Here is a 19,013-nt window from a genome sequence, read left to right as displayed (position 1 = left end):
ATCAATAGTAGAAATTTTGAACCACACTGTACTGCAGAAGGGTTCGCTTCTTTGTCTTCTTTTGCCTTTAGGACTTTAAATCCTGAAAATAAAATCAAATAATATACACAAAAACTAAATCGTTTCAATGAAACGGAAATTATGTTATGTTACCATATAATTTAAGCCTTACAAAAACAAATGATTTTTATATTAAAAATCTTATTCAAAATATGCGCTATATTCACAACTCTAGAACCCTTAACGCTAGAAGTAAATTATTACAAAAACGCTTTCAAAATTACAAATTAGTGCTTTTATGACACCAACCATCTCTAAGGTATGGCTCGCAGAGGTACTGGTATTATAATAAAAAAAAGACTTAAACACTATGTTTTAGAAGACTTTAGTAAAGATTATCTACAGTTACCAACTATTCGATTTGATGAATATGGAGAAAATGTCGTAATAGGTGCAATATATTGTCCAACCAACCACAAACAATCACCGCATTTCCATCAGTTGACCTGTCATCAGAACACTCACCAACAATAATAACAGTACAATGTCAACAGAATAGAACTATCCAAACGCAAAGTCTAACGAAATATATAAACTGGTTAAAATTTCGTAAATATGTTTCTTGCCATATACCACAATATGCTTCGATAAAAGAGAATAATGAAATTGATGCTAGTGTTAACCAATTTTCTGAAGTAATCTCAACGGGTGCTGAAGGAGCTTCGATAAGAACTGAAAAAACAACCCAAAAAATTGGTGTGACAAAAACAATAGAGGCATTATTACAACGGAAGAGGAAAGCTAGAAGACTATGGCAAGGACATGGATTCCCAAAACATAAAGTTCTACTTGATAAATGTACTAATGTACTCAAAAATGCACTAGCGGAAAGACATCAAGACTAGGAAAGACTAGACAATTTTCTATAGAATTTGGCACCTGATTATTCACTGACTATTCACTTTGGAAGGCAACAAAGCACCTCAAACAGCCTATCCAGCATGAATCTCCTCTCAGACTAGACTCACTTAGTGACTCGGCACTAAGTGACTCTAAGAAAGGGGACATATTTGTAAAACACTTGAAAAATGTATTTACTCCAAACGATGCTTCAAATAACACCTCTTTACCAATAACAAACCAATATCCCTCGAGCACTCCACTAATCTTTGAACTAGAAAATATTATTAAAATTACAAAAGATCTCAATGCGAAAAAGGCAGTAGGACCTGATTAAATCTCAGTCGCAATGGTGAAATAGTTACCACAATGTGCCATTTCACACCTCAGGCATTTATTTAACGCTATCTTAAAGACAGATTATTATCCCAAACTTTGGAAAATGTTACAAATAACAATGATACCTAAAGTTGGGAAGGACAAAACCAAAATAGAATCTTACAGACCAATTAGCGTCTTTCCAGTGTTATCAAAATTATTTGAAAAGCTGATAATATCAAAAATAATGCCAATACTCTCAGCTAACGAAATAATTCCGAAACATCAATTCGGCTTCAGAGTTAAACATAGTACAACTGAACAAGTGCATCGTATTGTATCTCGTTAGAAGATCATTTGAAAATAAACAATACTACACTTCTATATTTATAGATGTAGCCCAAGCGTTTGATAAAGTATGGCATGACGGCTTAATACATAAAATTACAACTCTCATGCCAGCTGACACCCACCTTTTGTTAAAAAACTACTTAAGTAAAAAAAGTTTTAGTTTAAGATATAAAGATTTTGTTTCAGAACCTTGTCCTATCAAAGCAGGAGTTTCGCAAGGAAGTGTAATAGGTCCGCTTTTATATCTATTATATACAAGTGATATGCCAACTTCATAAAACACTTTAACTGCAACATTTGCTGACGACACAGTAATACTTAGTGCTCACAAAAATCCCGCAATTGCACAACGCATGCTTCAAAATCATGTTCACCAACTCGAGCAATCGTTATCTGTATGGCGTATCAAAGTCAATGATCCCATGCTCCCTAAATGTCCCCATGCTCAAAGACCAGGCAACTGTTCTAATATTACAATAAATGAACATACAGTACCCTCGAGTGACTATGTAAAATATTTAGGGATACATCTAGATAGACGTTTAACCTGGAATAAACATATAGAGGCTAAAAAGACACAAATAAATATAAAATTAAGGTCAATGCATTGGCTTATGGGCATGTCATCTAAGCTACTACTTGAATACAAAATTCTGCTATACAAGTCGATAATAAAACCTATATGGAGTTACGGAATTCAAATGTGGGGAAAAGCGATGCCATCAAATATTGAAAAACTGCAAAGACTGCAATCTAAAACCCTAAGAATGATAACGGGTGCGCCGTGGTTTATAAAAAACGCCAACCTTCATAGAGATTTGGGCGTATCAACAGTAATTGAAGAAGCTGCTCGATGTAGCCGTCAGTATCTCTTAAAGTTAGAAGATCATCCTAACAAATCAGCCTGCAAGCTGCTACTCAAAAAAGGCCACAAGCGTTTAAAAAGGAAGGACACTATTATTTGAATTAAAATATTATAAATTTTATTTAATTGAATTGAATGTGATTTTTTGAATTAATTTTAATTTTAATTTAATTTTAGTCTTAATTTTAATTTTAATTTCATTTTAATTTCAATTTTAATTTTCAATCTTATTTAATTATAAATAATTTAATGTCTCAATAGTTTTTTCCAAAGCAATGGCCTAGAGAAAAAATAAATTTAGTTTTAAGATTTGATCTACTTATTGTTAGTTTCTAAATGAAAGATTCAATAAATAATTTATAAATTGAGAAAAAAAAATATTAATAGTAATTTTCATTTAGTTTTAATTATTATTATAACTCTTAAACAACAAATCATTGTACTTTGTTTTAAAATAAAACAACAGTTATGAATATATATATTTAATTTAATTAACAAAGTTGAATTTTAATCAACTTTCAATCAAACTATCAAACTAAGCCGCTCATCCATGCACATCAAAAATTGTCTAGGTATTTTTTGCCGACATCTGAACTAGAGAAAAGAAATACCAAGGTTGTGTCACATAATATCCTAGTACATAATCGAAACTGTGACTTTTTCTGGAATGACGTCCATTTTAGGTACTTAAAATTGGCGAACTTTCTTTATCACTAAAACGATCTCAATTTTGTTAGTATATATATTGTTCTGAATAAAAAATAACTAAAGTGTTGTATATACCACATGTCTATCAAAACATTATCAATACTTCATATATGTATCTTATTTATTAATGGTTTTTAAAATATATTTTTAATATTTTTACAAGGAATAGAATGTTTAAAATTACTACGATATGCAGTAGGTTTCTGACGGTTAAGTTCCATAAAACCAAAACAGAGAACAAAAATTGCTCTCATTCAAATTTGAATGTAGTAATACAAGTAAACATTTTTAATTGCTTCAACTATTCCTAAAATTTTCTAAGCAATATATTTAAGGTGCATTTGACTCTTAATATAGGAAATTGACCAAAATATAGCTTTGCAGCGATATGCAGAGATATGAAATTAATATTCAAAGTCTTAATATACGTACTCATACGCACTCATACTCGCCAAACTGGTCTTTTCAAATGCTTGCGTTAATAAGTGCAGGTGCTGATGAATCACACTAGCAGTGTTGCCAACATTTGGAAATTTTTCCTCATAAACTCATATTGTGAAAAGAATTTTGTTTTAAACGTGAGAATTAGTTTCTGGTTCATTTAGATTTTGTATTTATTTAAATTTAATGCAATATAAATAAAATTATACTACAAATTAATTTGATTTTAATTAATTAATTTTTTTTAATTTGTTCGGCAAAGTTTTGTAACGAATTTTTGAAGCTTTTAAAAAGATTTTTAAATTATAAGAGTTAGAGTTATCAAGAGTTAGAGTTATGTGTTCTAATATTTTCTCCATTGCAATATAACCATTCTTGATTATAAATCTTCAATATTTCAGAGTCGCTGGTATTGGATTAAAATGTTGTCATGCAATTTGGGATTAATTTGTCGTGCTGTATACACAGCAAAACAAATAGTATTAATTATTCATAAGTAATAAAAATTATTCAATATTTATTATTATTGACAAACTTCCTCAAATTTAATAACATTTCTTAATAACCTTAATAAAGTTTTCTATTCTTTAAATTCTCTTCAGGGTAAAATCCAAAAGTTGGAAAATAAACACGAACAATTTCTTTCAATGAGTAAAGTAAGTATGAACAAAAATACTCATTAGTGCTCATCATATATTTGAGTAGTACAAAGCCATGAGTACACGCTACCGAACGTAATGATTGTCATATTCTCAGTTTTGATATTTTTAATCAAATTAAGAGTAAAAGTACGAGTATACTTATACTTTTAACAATTCTTAACTGAATGCGTCAGATCGATCAATAAACTAAAATAAAAGAGATAGATGAACAGAGTACGTATAAGAAAAACGCAGCTAATACTTGAAACCAATCGACTGTTTAATAGTCATTGCAATTCTCTGATACACAACATTAAATTAAAGAATGATGACAATCTTCAAACTTTATTTCTTTTACTTATTTTTTTAACCTGAATTATTATTATTATTAATAGCATGTTCTATACAATTCATATACATAGAACTTAGCCAAATCACAAGGATTTGCAAGAAAATTTTTCTATAGTATGTCTTAGCCATTCATACTTGCGTAGCCTGATATCCGTTTCTACAGGCTTCTGCGCTGTCACTTGCCAGAACCAATCGTTCGTATTAATCCTGGGATGCCATATTCTTAAAATGCGGAAACATCTACTTAAAAAGATCTGCGACGCACCCCAAATTTCACAGTCATATAGCAGCACTTACTTAAAACTCAAATTGAATATAAGTAATTTGGTTTTCAGCTACATTGCGTTTGACCTCCACACGTTATTAAGTGTTCTAAAAGCTGTCCGTGCACACTCAGTAGTTTCTCCTTAATCGCGCGCCTACTTTTCATAATTGATCATGTCTAGTTTGATATCCAATCTTTCCTACGAGTATTAGACGCGTGATGCAGCACCTCTCTGCAAATATTGCTCCATTTGTCATTAATTATGTCGTTTACAGCGTTTTGAATACCAACAGCTGTATTTGCTTCTGCGATCTTTTGCTAGAAAATATTTCTTTATTGCTCGTTTTTAAGTTTAGATATATCAAATTCCTTGGAAGCAGTTGACTTTTTACTGCTATTCGATCAAGTATTAAGCCTTAGTTCTGTCACCACTAAATAGTGATCACATCCGATTTCGGTACTCCTTTTATTCGTCACACAATGGCAGATATTAAAAGAGTTATGTGAGATGCAAATGTGATAGATCTGTGACGCAAATCTGCCTTTTGGTGACTGCCACGTAAACCAGCTATTCTTAAGTCAAAAATTCTTATCTTCAATTAGAATCACCTTAATGTACCTATGGTAAGATTGCAAAGTGGATATATAGTCATACAAAATAAAATCTTAATTTTTTTTATTTTTATTTTTATTTTTCTGCAGTGTATGATTCATTTTTAGGTATAAGCAAAAAACGATACTATATATATTTTTTTATTGATTTTTGCAGCATATCTAATTTGAGTAAATAATTAATAAGTTTAATTAACAATTTACAGATGCTTGCGTAATTATTAATTTAGTTCAATACGGATGCAGTATTTTGTTTTCCCAATGAAAATAAAATTTTAAATATTTGAAGTGACCTGATGGCACATATTTTAACTGTATACAAATAACATTAATTATCAAAAATTATGGGCTTATTAATCGATAAATAAACTTAAGTGTAAAAGTTCCTGTTTAGGTATTTGCTTTCCCAAACGGTAACAACCGTTTGCAATGTGTCCACTTAGCAAGCAACTTACATTTAAACTCGTAAACGCACAATCTTAATTAAGACTAAACGGACAATATAACCGTTAGTAGCAACTATACGTAGGCCGTTATACCGGCTTTTAGCAAGAAAGACATTCATAAGCAGAGACATTTACGTACACTTGGTTTGAAGCGCAGCTTAGTGCGCTTGATGCTTCTTAACAAAACGCGCAGTACGTAGCAGCTGAATGCCATTTTATTGAGTTGTGAATATGCAACTTTAGTTATATTATTATATAATTTAATCTAGACAGTGGTTGAATTCTGCAAACCCTGCACATTTTATTTGTTTTAAAATAGTAATTCAATAGCAAATATGGGCTGGCGTTCCCAGTCATTGGAAATTTGTGTATTGCAAAATCATGTACTGCAAAATAGTTTCAGAAATTCAAAAATCGAACAAGAATCACAACACGGAAATGTTTTTTTATTTATTAAAGTTGTTTTCGTGCGACTGCTCGCAGTATACATATATCAGTATTTTTCAGTCCAGTTTTGTTATTAGACACCAAATTCATCTGCTGCATTCAATTTTACATAGATTCACCACTACATTGGCAGCCGCAGTTATGCACCAAGTAAAAGCTTCCGACGATGCTCTCTGTTAGATTATCAAAAACCGATTCCAACAGTAAACGTAATTTTTCAAGAAGAAATTTAAATACGTACTAATATCAAGAACGACAAAAGTAAACCATACAAAAGTGGTCTTGTCGCAATCCGGTTCTTCTTTGGTTTACTGTTGTAGCGAATAGATCTGGAGCACACATTTAAGGTGAACTCAACGTCAATGACTTCGCTTACTTCTTCGTATATATTAATGATTTCTCTGTTCATGAAAAAACAGAAAATATAGTTGCTGTTGCAAATATATGCACAGATTTGTAGAGAGTAGTTATTCACGACTATTACTTTTGTCTTAACTTGCTTACCTTATAAGCAATTATAAGAAAATTTGTTTTCAAAATAAATATATTAATCTTTTTAAACACTAATTTAGCAGAAAATTCAATTTATTTAGTTTTCAAACTACTTCCACTGTTGACATATTTGCTGAAAAAGAAATTAAAATTGAAAACGTTTCCTAAATTCTACATATATTCAAAAAAATAGGAGTGTCTACACTATATACTATACTACATACTCCAGACTATATAAATTAACAAGAAGTAAGAATAAAGTTATTTAAATATATTTTAAAGTATAAATAAATTTATTAAATGCAAATGAATGCTATTACAGAAGGCCGAGGAAAACATTAGATAGAGAAAGAGTATCAAGTCATCAAAATGTTGCGTAAATATTAAAAACTGACAGACGTTACATTAAAGATATAGTCACATGCTCTGATCATATGATGACTAATGAATGGTATATCAATTAAAAAAAATTAACCTTGAGATTAGAAGATCCAAATTTCTTAGTAAGTTTAGTAATCTTACATACTATATATGTTTAATGGATCAGCAACAATGTTACTGAAAGCTCAAAGAGTATGTGAAATGACCACTGGAAAAAGATTTTGCAAAATTAATCGAAAACGGCAAAATCGAAGCGAGTGAAAGGATGTTTTTCCTACAAAGGAGTTAAAACCCTTCAACAAAAATAGCTAGCATTACTGACCACAAAATGTAGGTTCTTACAATGTGTACGAATTATTTTTACAATGGGTCGAATAAAACATAACATTAAACGTAACATTGGTCAACAGGATAATGAACAAAAAAGTGACTGTAAATTTGCAAAAATAATGGTTCAATGGGATTTAGATTTTATTGTGACAACCTCAATATTTAATCTAAATACTATAGAAAACGTATGGATAGATTTCAAATGCAATTTCGATCTGCATTTATTTCAAATGCAAAAGTATAGCAGAAGTGCAAAGATGCAATGTTCGTAGAAATTAGTGGGGTCCATACGATCAATTCCCCTTCTTCTATTCTCAATTCGAAGAAGAAAATGGTAGTCACAATAAAAAGTAATGCTGGATAGGTTAAAAAATTACAGTATGCATCTTTTAAAGGATTACAGCATCCTAAAAGGAGAAGCAGAAAATTTATGTGCTCAGAGAATTTGTAAATTTTGGAAAGTTAGTGTACAGCTAGTCGCTATTTCAGTGAGCAACAAATTGAATATAAATTCTATTCTCTTAAACGACAACCCGAGCGTACAACAAAAAATGAGGGGCGATTGAGCATATGCTGATTGGAGATAAGAAAGAAGCAATGAAACTTGTGTCGGTATATAAGATTTGAATTGAGCCACCTACTGCCTTTTCGGAAATGACGCATAAATTTATTAATGAATACGCGAGTACTCATACGCTCTAACAAATTCGAATGTTTTTGTTGGAGAAAGCATTAGATAACTTATTTCTAAGATCGATGGCAAAACACAGTTTCTACCTCATATTAATTTTTCGCAAAACATATTTGTAATCTAACAAGATATTTTTTGTTAAAGTAAATGAAAGAAATATTTTACAGAAATTTGGGGTGTAGCCCCATCAAAAAGATACATATAGTTTAAGTTATTCGAATAGTTACTTTTAAAGATATATTATACATATACATATATGTCTTGTAACGCGATGTTAAGAAGCGTTAAGTCTATTACAAAAGTAAATGAAATTTAGGCCAATTAAAGTTTTTCTGGATTCATTCTCTGAGTCATAAACATAACGACAAACTTAATATTCACAACAGAATCTGTAGTAATTTTATTAATAAAATGATCGACACACAGCGAGCTTTTAATAGCTTTACGGTAAAAATAGTCACTATCTTAAGTGATTTCTTTTTGAATTATTTTGACCACAAAATGAATGTTCAAATAGCATGGCAGGTTCCAGGAGCTAAAACGAACTGGAAGCGGTGCATAAAGAGGAGTAATTCAAGGTAAAGAAAAACACTGATTATTTGCAATAATATAGTAGAGCATAGATAAAGCAAACATAGTAGAGCAAAAATGATAAAATATCCACGATTTTTATACATTATTTTGCTTTTTAACTGTAATTTGTTGAAAACCAAACTAGATAAAAAGCATATCCTTAATATTTCAAAAGATGCTGGTTAACGTATTGTATTATACAATAACATAAATTTTTCTAAAAAATAAAAACGGAAGATACAATAAAAAATGAACTTTAATGCCGATTTCTTTGCTAAATTTTGAGTTTATTTCCACTTTTATAAGCTAAAAAAAAAAACAAATACAATTGATATTATTTTTAGATAAAAATCCGACAGTGACTAATATCATTGTTTACTCAGTTGATCCAGAAAGATCTAAAAATAGTTTAGAATTATTCTCACATGAACATTAAAAGCAACCTCACTTTTCTGTACTTTCTGGCCAAATTCCTTATGTAAACAAATTTAGAATTTAGAATTTAGAATTCTCTTAAATATATGATGTGAACTATGATGTGAAAAGAGACGAGCTTCTTTAATTATTTATTAAATCAATAAATTTTAAAGTTCAAATAAATTGTATATAATCAAAAATTAATTGAAATAAATAAGTTTTCAAGAACCCACAAAAGAGAAGCAAAAATTATTTTTAACCATTTTTTTATTTTCGAAACGGTGTGGTCGTATGCAGAGCGACTATCCATGCAGAATGGTACCTATTTCACATGCAAATAGCTTGCAAGCGTTCATCTATAAGAAACTTTTTATGATTAGCGAATAGTAGCGAACACAAACACCAACACATACCCCCAACTCGGAATATATATATATATATATATATGTGTTTGTGTGTGTCTGTGTGTGTGTATGAGCGCAAATACATAGACGCAATTTATTTGTGATATATTAAGGAAAACTGAAGCAATTCTGCTTTCAACATAAATGCAAACGTAGGCAATTTATGTGCGCATGCGCAAAACAATCAAATAAATATACATTATATTTCAAAATAATTTTGTGCTTTGCAGATGTTTAGCTTTTGTGGTAGGTGAGCTTAAAGCTCAGGCTAAAGCACACTTCGAACGGCCGGCCATTTTTGGGCGAGTGTAATTTGATGCTTAGTCGTCAGAGTTTGAGTTTTCGCAAAATTCAAATAATTTTGTTGTGAAGCAATGGGCGATTTTTTAATTTTTTAAATTTTTAATTTTTTAATTTTTTAAATTTTCAATTTTTAATTTTTTAAATTTATTGTCAGGAAAACTCATCAAACCATATTTTTCAATTATCGTCTGCCATCCTAATTTGATTATTTAAAGGGTTTAGATTTGGTAAAGCATTTTATTAATTTCAGACGAATTTCACTTTTTCCCAATCATTCTAAACAAAAATCCCTATTAATATTTTATTAATAATAAAAAACAGACGTCAATACAAAATGTTAGATTGGCAAAGTCGTTTCCATAATTAATAGTAATTTTGGTTTATTGTTAATACTATTAAAAACTAAAATTTAATAAAGCTAATGCACTGATAATAGGTTCGTTTATCCAGAAACCAATTATGTTTCTATGAACAGTATGAGCACAGCTTATAGAAATTCTTTAATAAATTTCATTTTGTATCTAAATAATAATATTAGTCAAATAACAAACATGAAAATCTGAAATTTATATCACATATGCTAAAACTTTACCATGTTGTGTTATTTTGAAAAATAATATAGAAAAGAATTATTTGCAGTTTCACGATCTTGTATCTGAAATGTACATCTATAATGGTAGCTACATACTTTCAAATCTGTATATATTGAGATAAAACTTTGTGGAATTATTTCACACTGAAGCATCATATTCTCTTTATCAACTAAAATCTTTTTTAATATAATTTTCTCCATTATTCTACTTATTCACGAGCGCGTCTACTCCTGTGGAACAGCCTATTTTATGTATCATGCCATAAACTGCAAGGCAAAAACCATGTTAAACCAATTCTCTCCGCTTTGTGTGATGTAGTACAAATATGTACACACTAACTCGGAAAAGGTTCAACATTAAACAAAATAATACGCAGTATATTGATCACCGATCGATATCTTACAAAAAGTATTAAATATGAGTCTGAAATCGCTAGAATTGTAATAATTTATAATTTAATGTAAACGTACAATAACAAGAGGAAAACTAAGCAATTAATTTCAATCAAAAACTATAACCTTTACTTCACATTTAAGTAACTAGGTAATCTACATTTTAAAGGCATATCTAAAATATCTTATATAAATAACATTATATACTTCAGTTATAATTCAGAGCTCTTTAACACACGTGAAGCAGTAATTTAACAATAATATTTCTAATATTTATAGTATGAAATCAGACAACCATTTATATACATGGGCCGCCTATATATAATTAGACTAAGTGAAGTCAGGATAGTGCCAATAAAACACCAATTATTTAAATAATAGTTTTATGTTTTAGGCAAGGAAATTAAAATTCAAATATCCGAAAGATTTCAAAAAATAAGCATCATATTTAGTAATAGTAAATTTATTATGAAAATCATTTGTAATAATAGATTTACAACTTGTGAATTGTAGATTCTAATTCCTACACATTTATTATTAACTTTCATCATAAAAAAATTTATAATAAAAGTGTTGTGTGTACCATAGGTTATCAGAAAACATATTGCCTCAGATAATTCAGTTCAGATATTACAGATTTAAAAAAAATAAACATTTTCGGACAGTTGGTACCAGAGAATATAGTCCCAGTTAGACATATTAGTCACGTTCTTTAGAAAAAGAGCACGATCTATACGAGCTGTTGAATAAAAACTTTCGCAAAAACAATAAAGAAATCATATTGAGACACAAGTTGAAACAGACTGACATTAAGTATACAGACTGTAGATCTACAACCATAAATCACCAATGCCTATTTGCAGTAAGTAATAAATGAAGAATTTATAATTATTATAATGATTATTATACAAATGTCAAATTCAATTATTTTGAAAAACGTTAAATTCTTTCATTAACAAATCTTCAGCATATATGTTTTGTTCCTCCATTCAAGTATTTTTGCAGATAGACATGGTTACCTATTCTGTTGTTCCAAATGTAAAAATAAATAAAGCAGAGATTTAGATTTCGATAAAATTTTTACAAGTTATTATTTGGACTTTATATAGGGTCAAATAGAGTCACAGAATATCTTAAAATACAGGATCTTGGAGATCTTGAAATGTGGAATGACCCGTTCGGAATATTATTCGCGTAACAACCACAAGAGGACGTATTGTGGTACTCAAGTGGCTGTTGCAATGAGAATTGATGGTTTGTGTCATACCTTCGCCATGTCATTGCCCAACCATACAATAGCTTTTAATGGATGGATAATAGTCTTCAATAGTTATGTGTTGATTTTCACTTTCCCAAATGAGCCAATTTTGTTTGTTGATATATATGAATTAAGCGAGAAACGAGCGTCATCACTAAAAAGCCAATGTGAAGAATCGTAATCCAGACTGTCGTTCGAGTACCCTATCAGCGTATGTTCTACGGTAAGTGTTAAACTAAGCGTATGATTTCTTGGATTACAGTTCCATTTAATATCTATCAGTGAAATAAGAATACTTAATCATAAAACAAATAATTCATTATAACTACATATACGTACTTTCAAGCCTCACATCTTTTTAAACGCATAAGTATTTTTTAAGTAATTAGTTCGTAGTTTTCAATAATAATTTTTTTTTCAAATTTTCTTAAAACACAGGCCAACAGATTTATTGACTTGTAGTATAAAACCTCAAAAACTTGCTTCGTTCTACGTTCGTTTATCAAAGTCAACTATTGTGAAGATCTACAAAAGAGTGCGAACTCCAATATTACAACTACAACAACTACTTTAGGATAATCACAAGTTGTTTTTTATAACATATATAGTAACATATACCTGCAACATTTAAATTTTATTTTGAACATTGAAGTTGCGTTACAAAAAAATATCACTTCAATCACAGTAAATAAAGTGGGTATGTATGCTACATAAGCTTTTCTTACTTTGGGTTTCAGCAGTTATTTTAATTTGATAAATCAAATATATGTTAAGGTATGTATGCAGATAAACATTTTGCAAATATTTATTTGACAGTCTGTCATTATGCAAAAAATAAAATGAAATATTTGGTTTTATAGGAAGTAAGTCTTAAAATTGCATTTTAAATCAAAGCAAGATAACTCCTCTGGTCGCACTATGAAAGAATAAAATCGCATGTTGGTAAGGTGGGCGACTATTAACAAACAAAGTTCTCTATCCCCAAATAGAAAAATTTTAGAATTGCAGTTGACTGCGTCAATCTGTATTTATTATAAAAAGATTATATAAAAAATAATTTAAAATCGCTGCTAAAACAGCCAGTAGCAATATTCTGAAATTATTATTTATTACATAAAAATTATTTAATCATTCATTATGTTATTCCGATCTTCCAAACTTCATCAACACTATATATATATATATATATATATAAGATAAATATTAAAAATAATTATTAAATTTAAATTCGACTCTGACGACATTAAAGTAAAATAAACGTGTCATTGAAAATAAATCTATTTTTAAAAGTAAAAGCTTTTCCCCTCTTATGTCAAAATAGCATCGGAATTAAAAATTAGAAAATATTTGATGATAAAAATAAATAAATATTAAAAAACAAATGCACATCTTAGCTATATTCATTATATTAGAATAGCTCTACGTATAAAAAATTTTAGTAAGTTTTATATTTTTGACTTTTATATGGTTCGGTAATGGCCCGTACATAACGAACATAAATAGTTCTAATAAAAATATATTCATATTTTGTTCGCAAGAAACTGACAACCGACTATATCCGAAGTAAATATGTATATGATCTATATGTATAGTGTATTTGTTATATTTAAAACGGTAATGATTTATTTATGTGAGCGTTTTTCTTGTAATACATTTAATTGAAATGAAAATAAATAATAATAATATCCGTTCGCAACTTAAAATATATAGTATTATGTTTCGTGAACTCACCTTCTTCTGTTGTTTTTCCCAGGCAGGATCTAATAGCCCCTCACGCTCCCATTCTTCTTCTTGCTCCATATAGCCATCTCCATATTCCATGGAGAGTCCGTTCTCCATCATCATTTTATATTTTTTTTATTTTTATCTAAGCGCTATAAATATGTTTTAATTAAAATTGCTGCCCGCAATTTGATCCTCGTTAAGTTTTTTAACTACTCATGAAGACTTTAAATTAAAAATGAAATGGGTATTTATCAAAATAGTCAAAATTTTGACTAGATTTTATTAATTAAACTTTTAATTAGACTCAATTATTACTAATTTGAAACAACCTATATTGAAAACAAAACACTATATTTAAGAAAACTATTTTAACATTAATTTCTTTCTTTTTCATTTATAGTCTGGCGTAAATATATTAAATGTAATGTTTTTATCGCATTTCAACACAAAATATTTTATTTAAATCTTGAAGATAAAAAATCGTATGCAAACATTTGCGAAAAACCGTCAGTATTAAAAAAAATTTTACTACAAAATATTAATTAAATTTTAGGCAAATTAGAAAAAGTTGTATAACACATTTTTTAAAAATAAGCTTCTGTGATTAATCTTTTTATAGCCAAGAATATATACTACATATATTTATTTTTATATGTTTATGTAGACAGATACAATATATATTATAACATATATTATATGTGTATACTATATGCAAATACATATATAGATAATAAAAAAGAAATTCGTACGATTCACGCTTGCAAAAAGAATGACCCGCTCGCGTTGATAGCCAACTCAAAACTAATATTCTGCAGCCGACTGCCGCCTGAACAAGCTCGAGAGAAGCAAACTTTGTGTGCAACTTATGCTGCAAATAGAAGCAAAGGTGGTACTAGTTCGACGAAGCGGTGGGAGCTCGAAACGGGGCATTCGTATGACCGAGTGAGCAGGCGCAAGCAGCATATTTTCTTTGTTATTAAACAAACATGTAAACATTTATAAAGTTTCTGTTTGTTTAAAAACCACCTTACACTCAGCTGTTTTGCGATGCAAATGAGGTAAAGCCAAACAAAAGCTTGCCTGCAATCTCAACAGCAATTACAATTTCGCAGTTGGAAGCGATAGGCGCACTCTTATAGATAGAATATAGAAAAAAGATTGATCGTTGATATATTACACACATATTACACACATATTACACACCGTGTATCACTGCTCTTAGGGAATGATTTGAGATTTATGAATATTTCATCACTTTAATGCTTCCGCTGTGCTCCGCACTCTTCAGAATTCTGTGCAATCCTTTCAACTTTCTCAACTGTTTTTACTCACAAATGCAGTAGTTTAAAATGAGATTCTCTGTGCATATCGAAAAAATTTCACACAGTAACTACACCCACACGAAACAAGTTTGTTTTGACTATTACGACATACATGTTCGTTGTAGAGTTGGCACCAAAGCCGAACAATAGACATTTGTGACATGGAAAACCTACTCTACGATCAAGTTTGTTAGGGAATACGTTTGAGGTAAACGAGATCTACCACAATGCTTCAAATCTCAAATCAGGCGATCGAAAACAGCCAGAATGTGTCCAGCGTGTTATTGATCACGCCTCGCCCGACTATGATATAAAAGAAAAATGAAATGATATTATGTTTATTCTTTGTGAAGAAAGGTATCATTTAAGCTAATGAGAAACAAAATTTTGTAAGGTAAAACTGAAACAATATTTCTTCCACATCAACAACAAAAGCAAGAAACGATCGTCAAAACGTACATATATAATTAAAAAGGTCGAAAAGGCGATGCAATTATCTGCTAGACGAGAGCAATGATAAAGTTATCGAGGGATGTGTTGAATCGAATTACTGCTATGTGCAATTTACTAGTAGGTCTCATCTCTAAACAAATTTCGTATCCAGCAGACTGTCAGACTATTCATCTAAATGGAAATCATTTCCGTTAAAATATAATGTAGATGTTTTGCTAATCTCAGAAACACATTTTATCAAAAAGTTTTTACGGAATTCTTTCAATGGTTTCATCAATAAACGCATATTGATAAAACATTACAAATGTAAATACTATAACCCAAGCGAAGTCCCACCCTTACCCACAAATGTTGTGTAGACTTAGTTGCACCCCTTCTTCCATCTGCTGCATATAGTCAATCAAAACATAACATAAGGAAGAAAGCTCATTAATTATTTTTCAACTATGATCAGTCATATCTAAACGGTAGGCAATTACAATTCATAATATATATAGAGATCTTACTTTATCATAACTAAGGAACGTGAATTATATAAACGAGGATGAAGCTTAAATCTAAATGTGTTTTCTACCTGTGGCTCTACATTATATAAGACCTGCTTAGAACATTCAACAGTCATAGATAGCTTATTGTTTTTAAATAATAAAATTCCTATTAAAAGTGGAAAGCTAATAATTGAAGCAACCAAATACCTAACAATATATTCTTAGGAATTCAATCTCGTAGCGCGTTTTGATTATTAAGTAAGGAACTATCTCTATACTTGGAAAATAAGATCTTTTTATAAAAAAAAAGGTAGTTTATGACCAACGTTGACATATGACACGTAATTTACTACCAAATTCAATGGGACCTCAAAATCAAAATTAAAAAGAGTAGACGCTTCCCTATACACATAAATATCCAAAAAAGTGAACAAAAATGGTGAACCAGTTTATAGAGGAGGTTCGAAATAGTGAAAAAAGCTAATCTCAACTTTAAAATGTCATTTTTTTTAAAAATTTGATCTATATTCTTAATCTGCTTTCACAGGGTATTTGATGCAAAGGAGCTGATATTATATTATGCACAACTATAATAATTTCCATGTACCGAAATCTAAAATCAAATAACGGAGACATATATATTCTTGTGTTTTTACCTTGTAAAGTCACATCATTGCTTCAATATATAAATTAAAATATTTTAAGATTTATTTAATCGTACTCTACTCTATCGTCTTTATTAACTTTCGTAGTTGCATCAAATAAATTTGGGACATTAATGATTATTCATAAAAATAGTGCGATAAATTTAAATTTTAAGATAAAATGAACTCTTAAATAAGTCCAATAGATATAAATCATAGAAAACTGTGATGAGTACTGACGATTATGATTTTGATAAAGATATATCTTCAAGTATTAAAAAAATGTATACAAAAAGGATACTGAAACGTCAATATCTGAATTAAGGAACCCCATCTCATTAGAATGATATAACCCATGGTCATTGGAGAATATGTACAATTTAAGCTGCGATGATGTTTCAAAATGTTTACATGATAAAAACTATGAAAACTATTTTTGCAAAAAAAACAAAATATTTTAATTTTTATTATAGTGATGAAACACTATTGGAAAAAGTAAAAATTTTACATATTTAATTATTTTTTATATATATGATGAATGCAATATATTTTATTATTATTTATATATGTATATATTTATATATGTATATATGTATCTAATAAATAATTAGATAACTGCAACATAACCAGTTAGATTTTTCGATGGGATTAGGGAATATATTTTATTGTTACTTTTTTGAGGTGGTTATGTTATGTATATATAATTATAATAATACAATTTTATAACACGAATATAGATACAAGTATCACTGTGAATGAGCATATGATACAATTATCACAATTTTTATTGTTTTAGGAATATCGCACATTTTTATTTGATTTATTTTCACAACTTTATGAATTGTATGCTCCATACTCTAAGTTGTAATGAGGACCTCGATTTGACTTTCTAGGTGCTTAGCATCTCTCCCGCTCATATCACTACAAATCTGTAAACCACTTTTGAATATTATGGTACAAAGACTATCTATTGCTTCTCAAGCTGTTTTTTTGTTCCAAAAATTTGTGTTAAATCAATAATTCTTCCTTATCCACTTTTGCAAGTCTACTAGAACTTGTTTTAAAAGTTATTTGATGCAGTTATTTATACCCGACTGATCTAATAGACTCGTACAACACAGATCTAAATTATTAACATAAATTATTTCAACTGTTCTAACTACCAACCTAAGTAACTTTTTCAAATAAACGAAGTATACTTTCAGGCAAAACTAAACAATCTGCTAACAAATAATCTACCCATTAAATGAAAAAACAGTTAGTTAACCTTGAGAGAGTATAAATGAACACCGTTGATAAGCCCAAAAAGCATTCCGAACACTCTCTTAACACTCGTGCACCACCATGAGAAACGTATGCAGTATTGACCCGGATCTTTGTTTACGTGATATCATGAAAGAAATAGACATAATGGCAGTAAAGTTCCTTAAGATCGTACGCCTTCGACAATACTACTAATACATCAGTCAATAAGTCAATGGCGCTGCCATTGTCAAATCCATATGACGTTTATGGAGTAGCAACCTTCAAAAGACTATGTGTAAAACTTTATGACATTTTGAGAAGTCAGAAAAAAGTGACAGCCATTTAAGTAAAGCTACTTTTGTTATTTTCAAAACAATGGATTCAAAACAATTTTGTGTGTTAATTTATCATTTATTTATAATTTATTCATTATTGATGAAAAAAATACTATACAAGCTCAGCAATGGCTTCAAAAGTGTTATCCGGACTCTGCTCTATCGAAAAGAACCATTTGTTATTGGTTTTGCTGAATTTAAACGTGGTCGTACAGACACTAATGACGATGAACGTTCTGGTCGTCCAATATAGGTGGGTACTCCAGAAAACATCAAAAAAGTCCAGAAATTGGTTATATCTGATCGTAAATTGAAATTGCATTAGATAGCTGAGGCTGTAAAGATATCAAAAGGCAGTGTGTTTACAATTCTGCATAAACATTTGACCATGAGAAAGCTCTTTTCAAAGTATGTGCCGCATTTACTCACAGTCGATCAAAAATAACAACGTGTTGATGATTCAGAGCAGTGTTTGGCCATGTTTACATCAATAGTAACTACTACACGGCATTACTGGATCGTTTGAAAGCAGAAATTATGAAAAAACGACCGCATATGGCGAAGAAAAAAATTTCATCAAGGCAATGCACCATGTCAGAAGTCGATAAAAACGATGGCAAAA

General features: G+C 29.7%; 1 protein-coding gene across 5 annotated transcripts in view; it reads right to left on the bottom strand.

Annotated features, from left to right (window-relative positions):
- Positions 1 to 14,758, bottom strand: part of LOC119676560 (alpha-actinin, sarcomeric) — a 30,105-nt gene extending 15,347 nt beyond the window's left edge. For 2 of the 5 annotated variants that reach the window (XM_038087803.1, XM_038087825.1), the window contains exons 1-2: positions 14,654 to 14,757; positions 13,911 to 14,126 (exon numbers count right to left, since the gene is read on the bottom strand). In XM_038087803.1, the coding sequence (XP_037943731.1) occupies positions 13,911 to 14,024 (114 nt within the window). In that variant the 5' untranslated portion in view covers positions 14,025 to 14,126; positions 14,654 to 14,757. Of the gene's footprint in view, positions 1 to 13,910; positions 14,127 to 14,653 lie in introns of all 5 variants that reach the window. The other 3 variants (XM_038087832.1, XM_038087817.1, XM_038087810.1) reach the window with 3 other exon arrangements.
- Between the last annotated feature and the right edge of the window lie 4,255 nt (positions 14,759 to 19,013).

The sequence above is a fragment of the Teleopsis dalmanni genome, chromosome 1 (assembly GCF_002237135.1).
Source record: "Teleopsis dalmanni isolate 2A chromosome 1, ASM223713v2, whole genome shotgun sequence".
Classification (NCBI taxonomy): domain Eukaryota; kingdom Metazoa; phylum Arthropoda; class Insecta; order Diptera; family Diopsidae; genus Teleopsis; species Teleopsis dalmanni.
The sequence above is the reverse complement of the archived record's forward strand: the minus strand, read 5'-3'. Positions and strand labels throughout refer to the sequence as shown.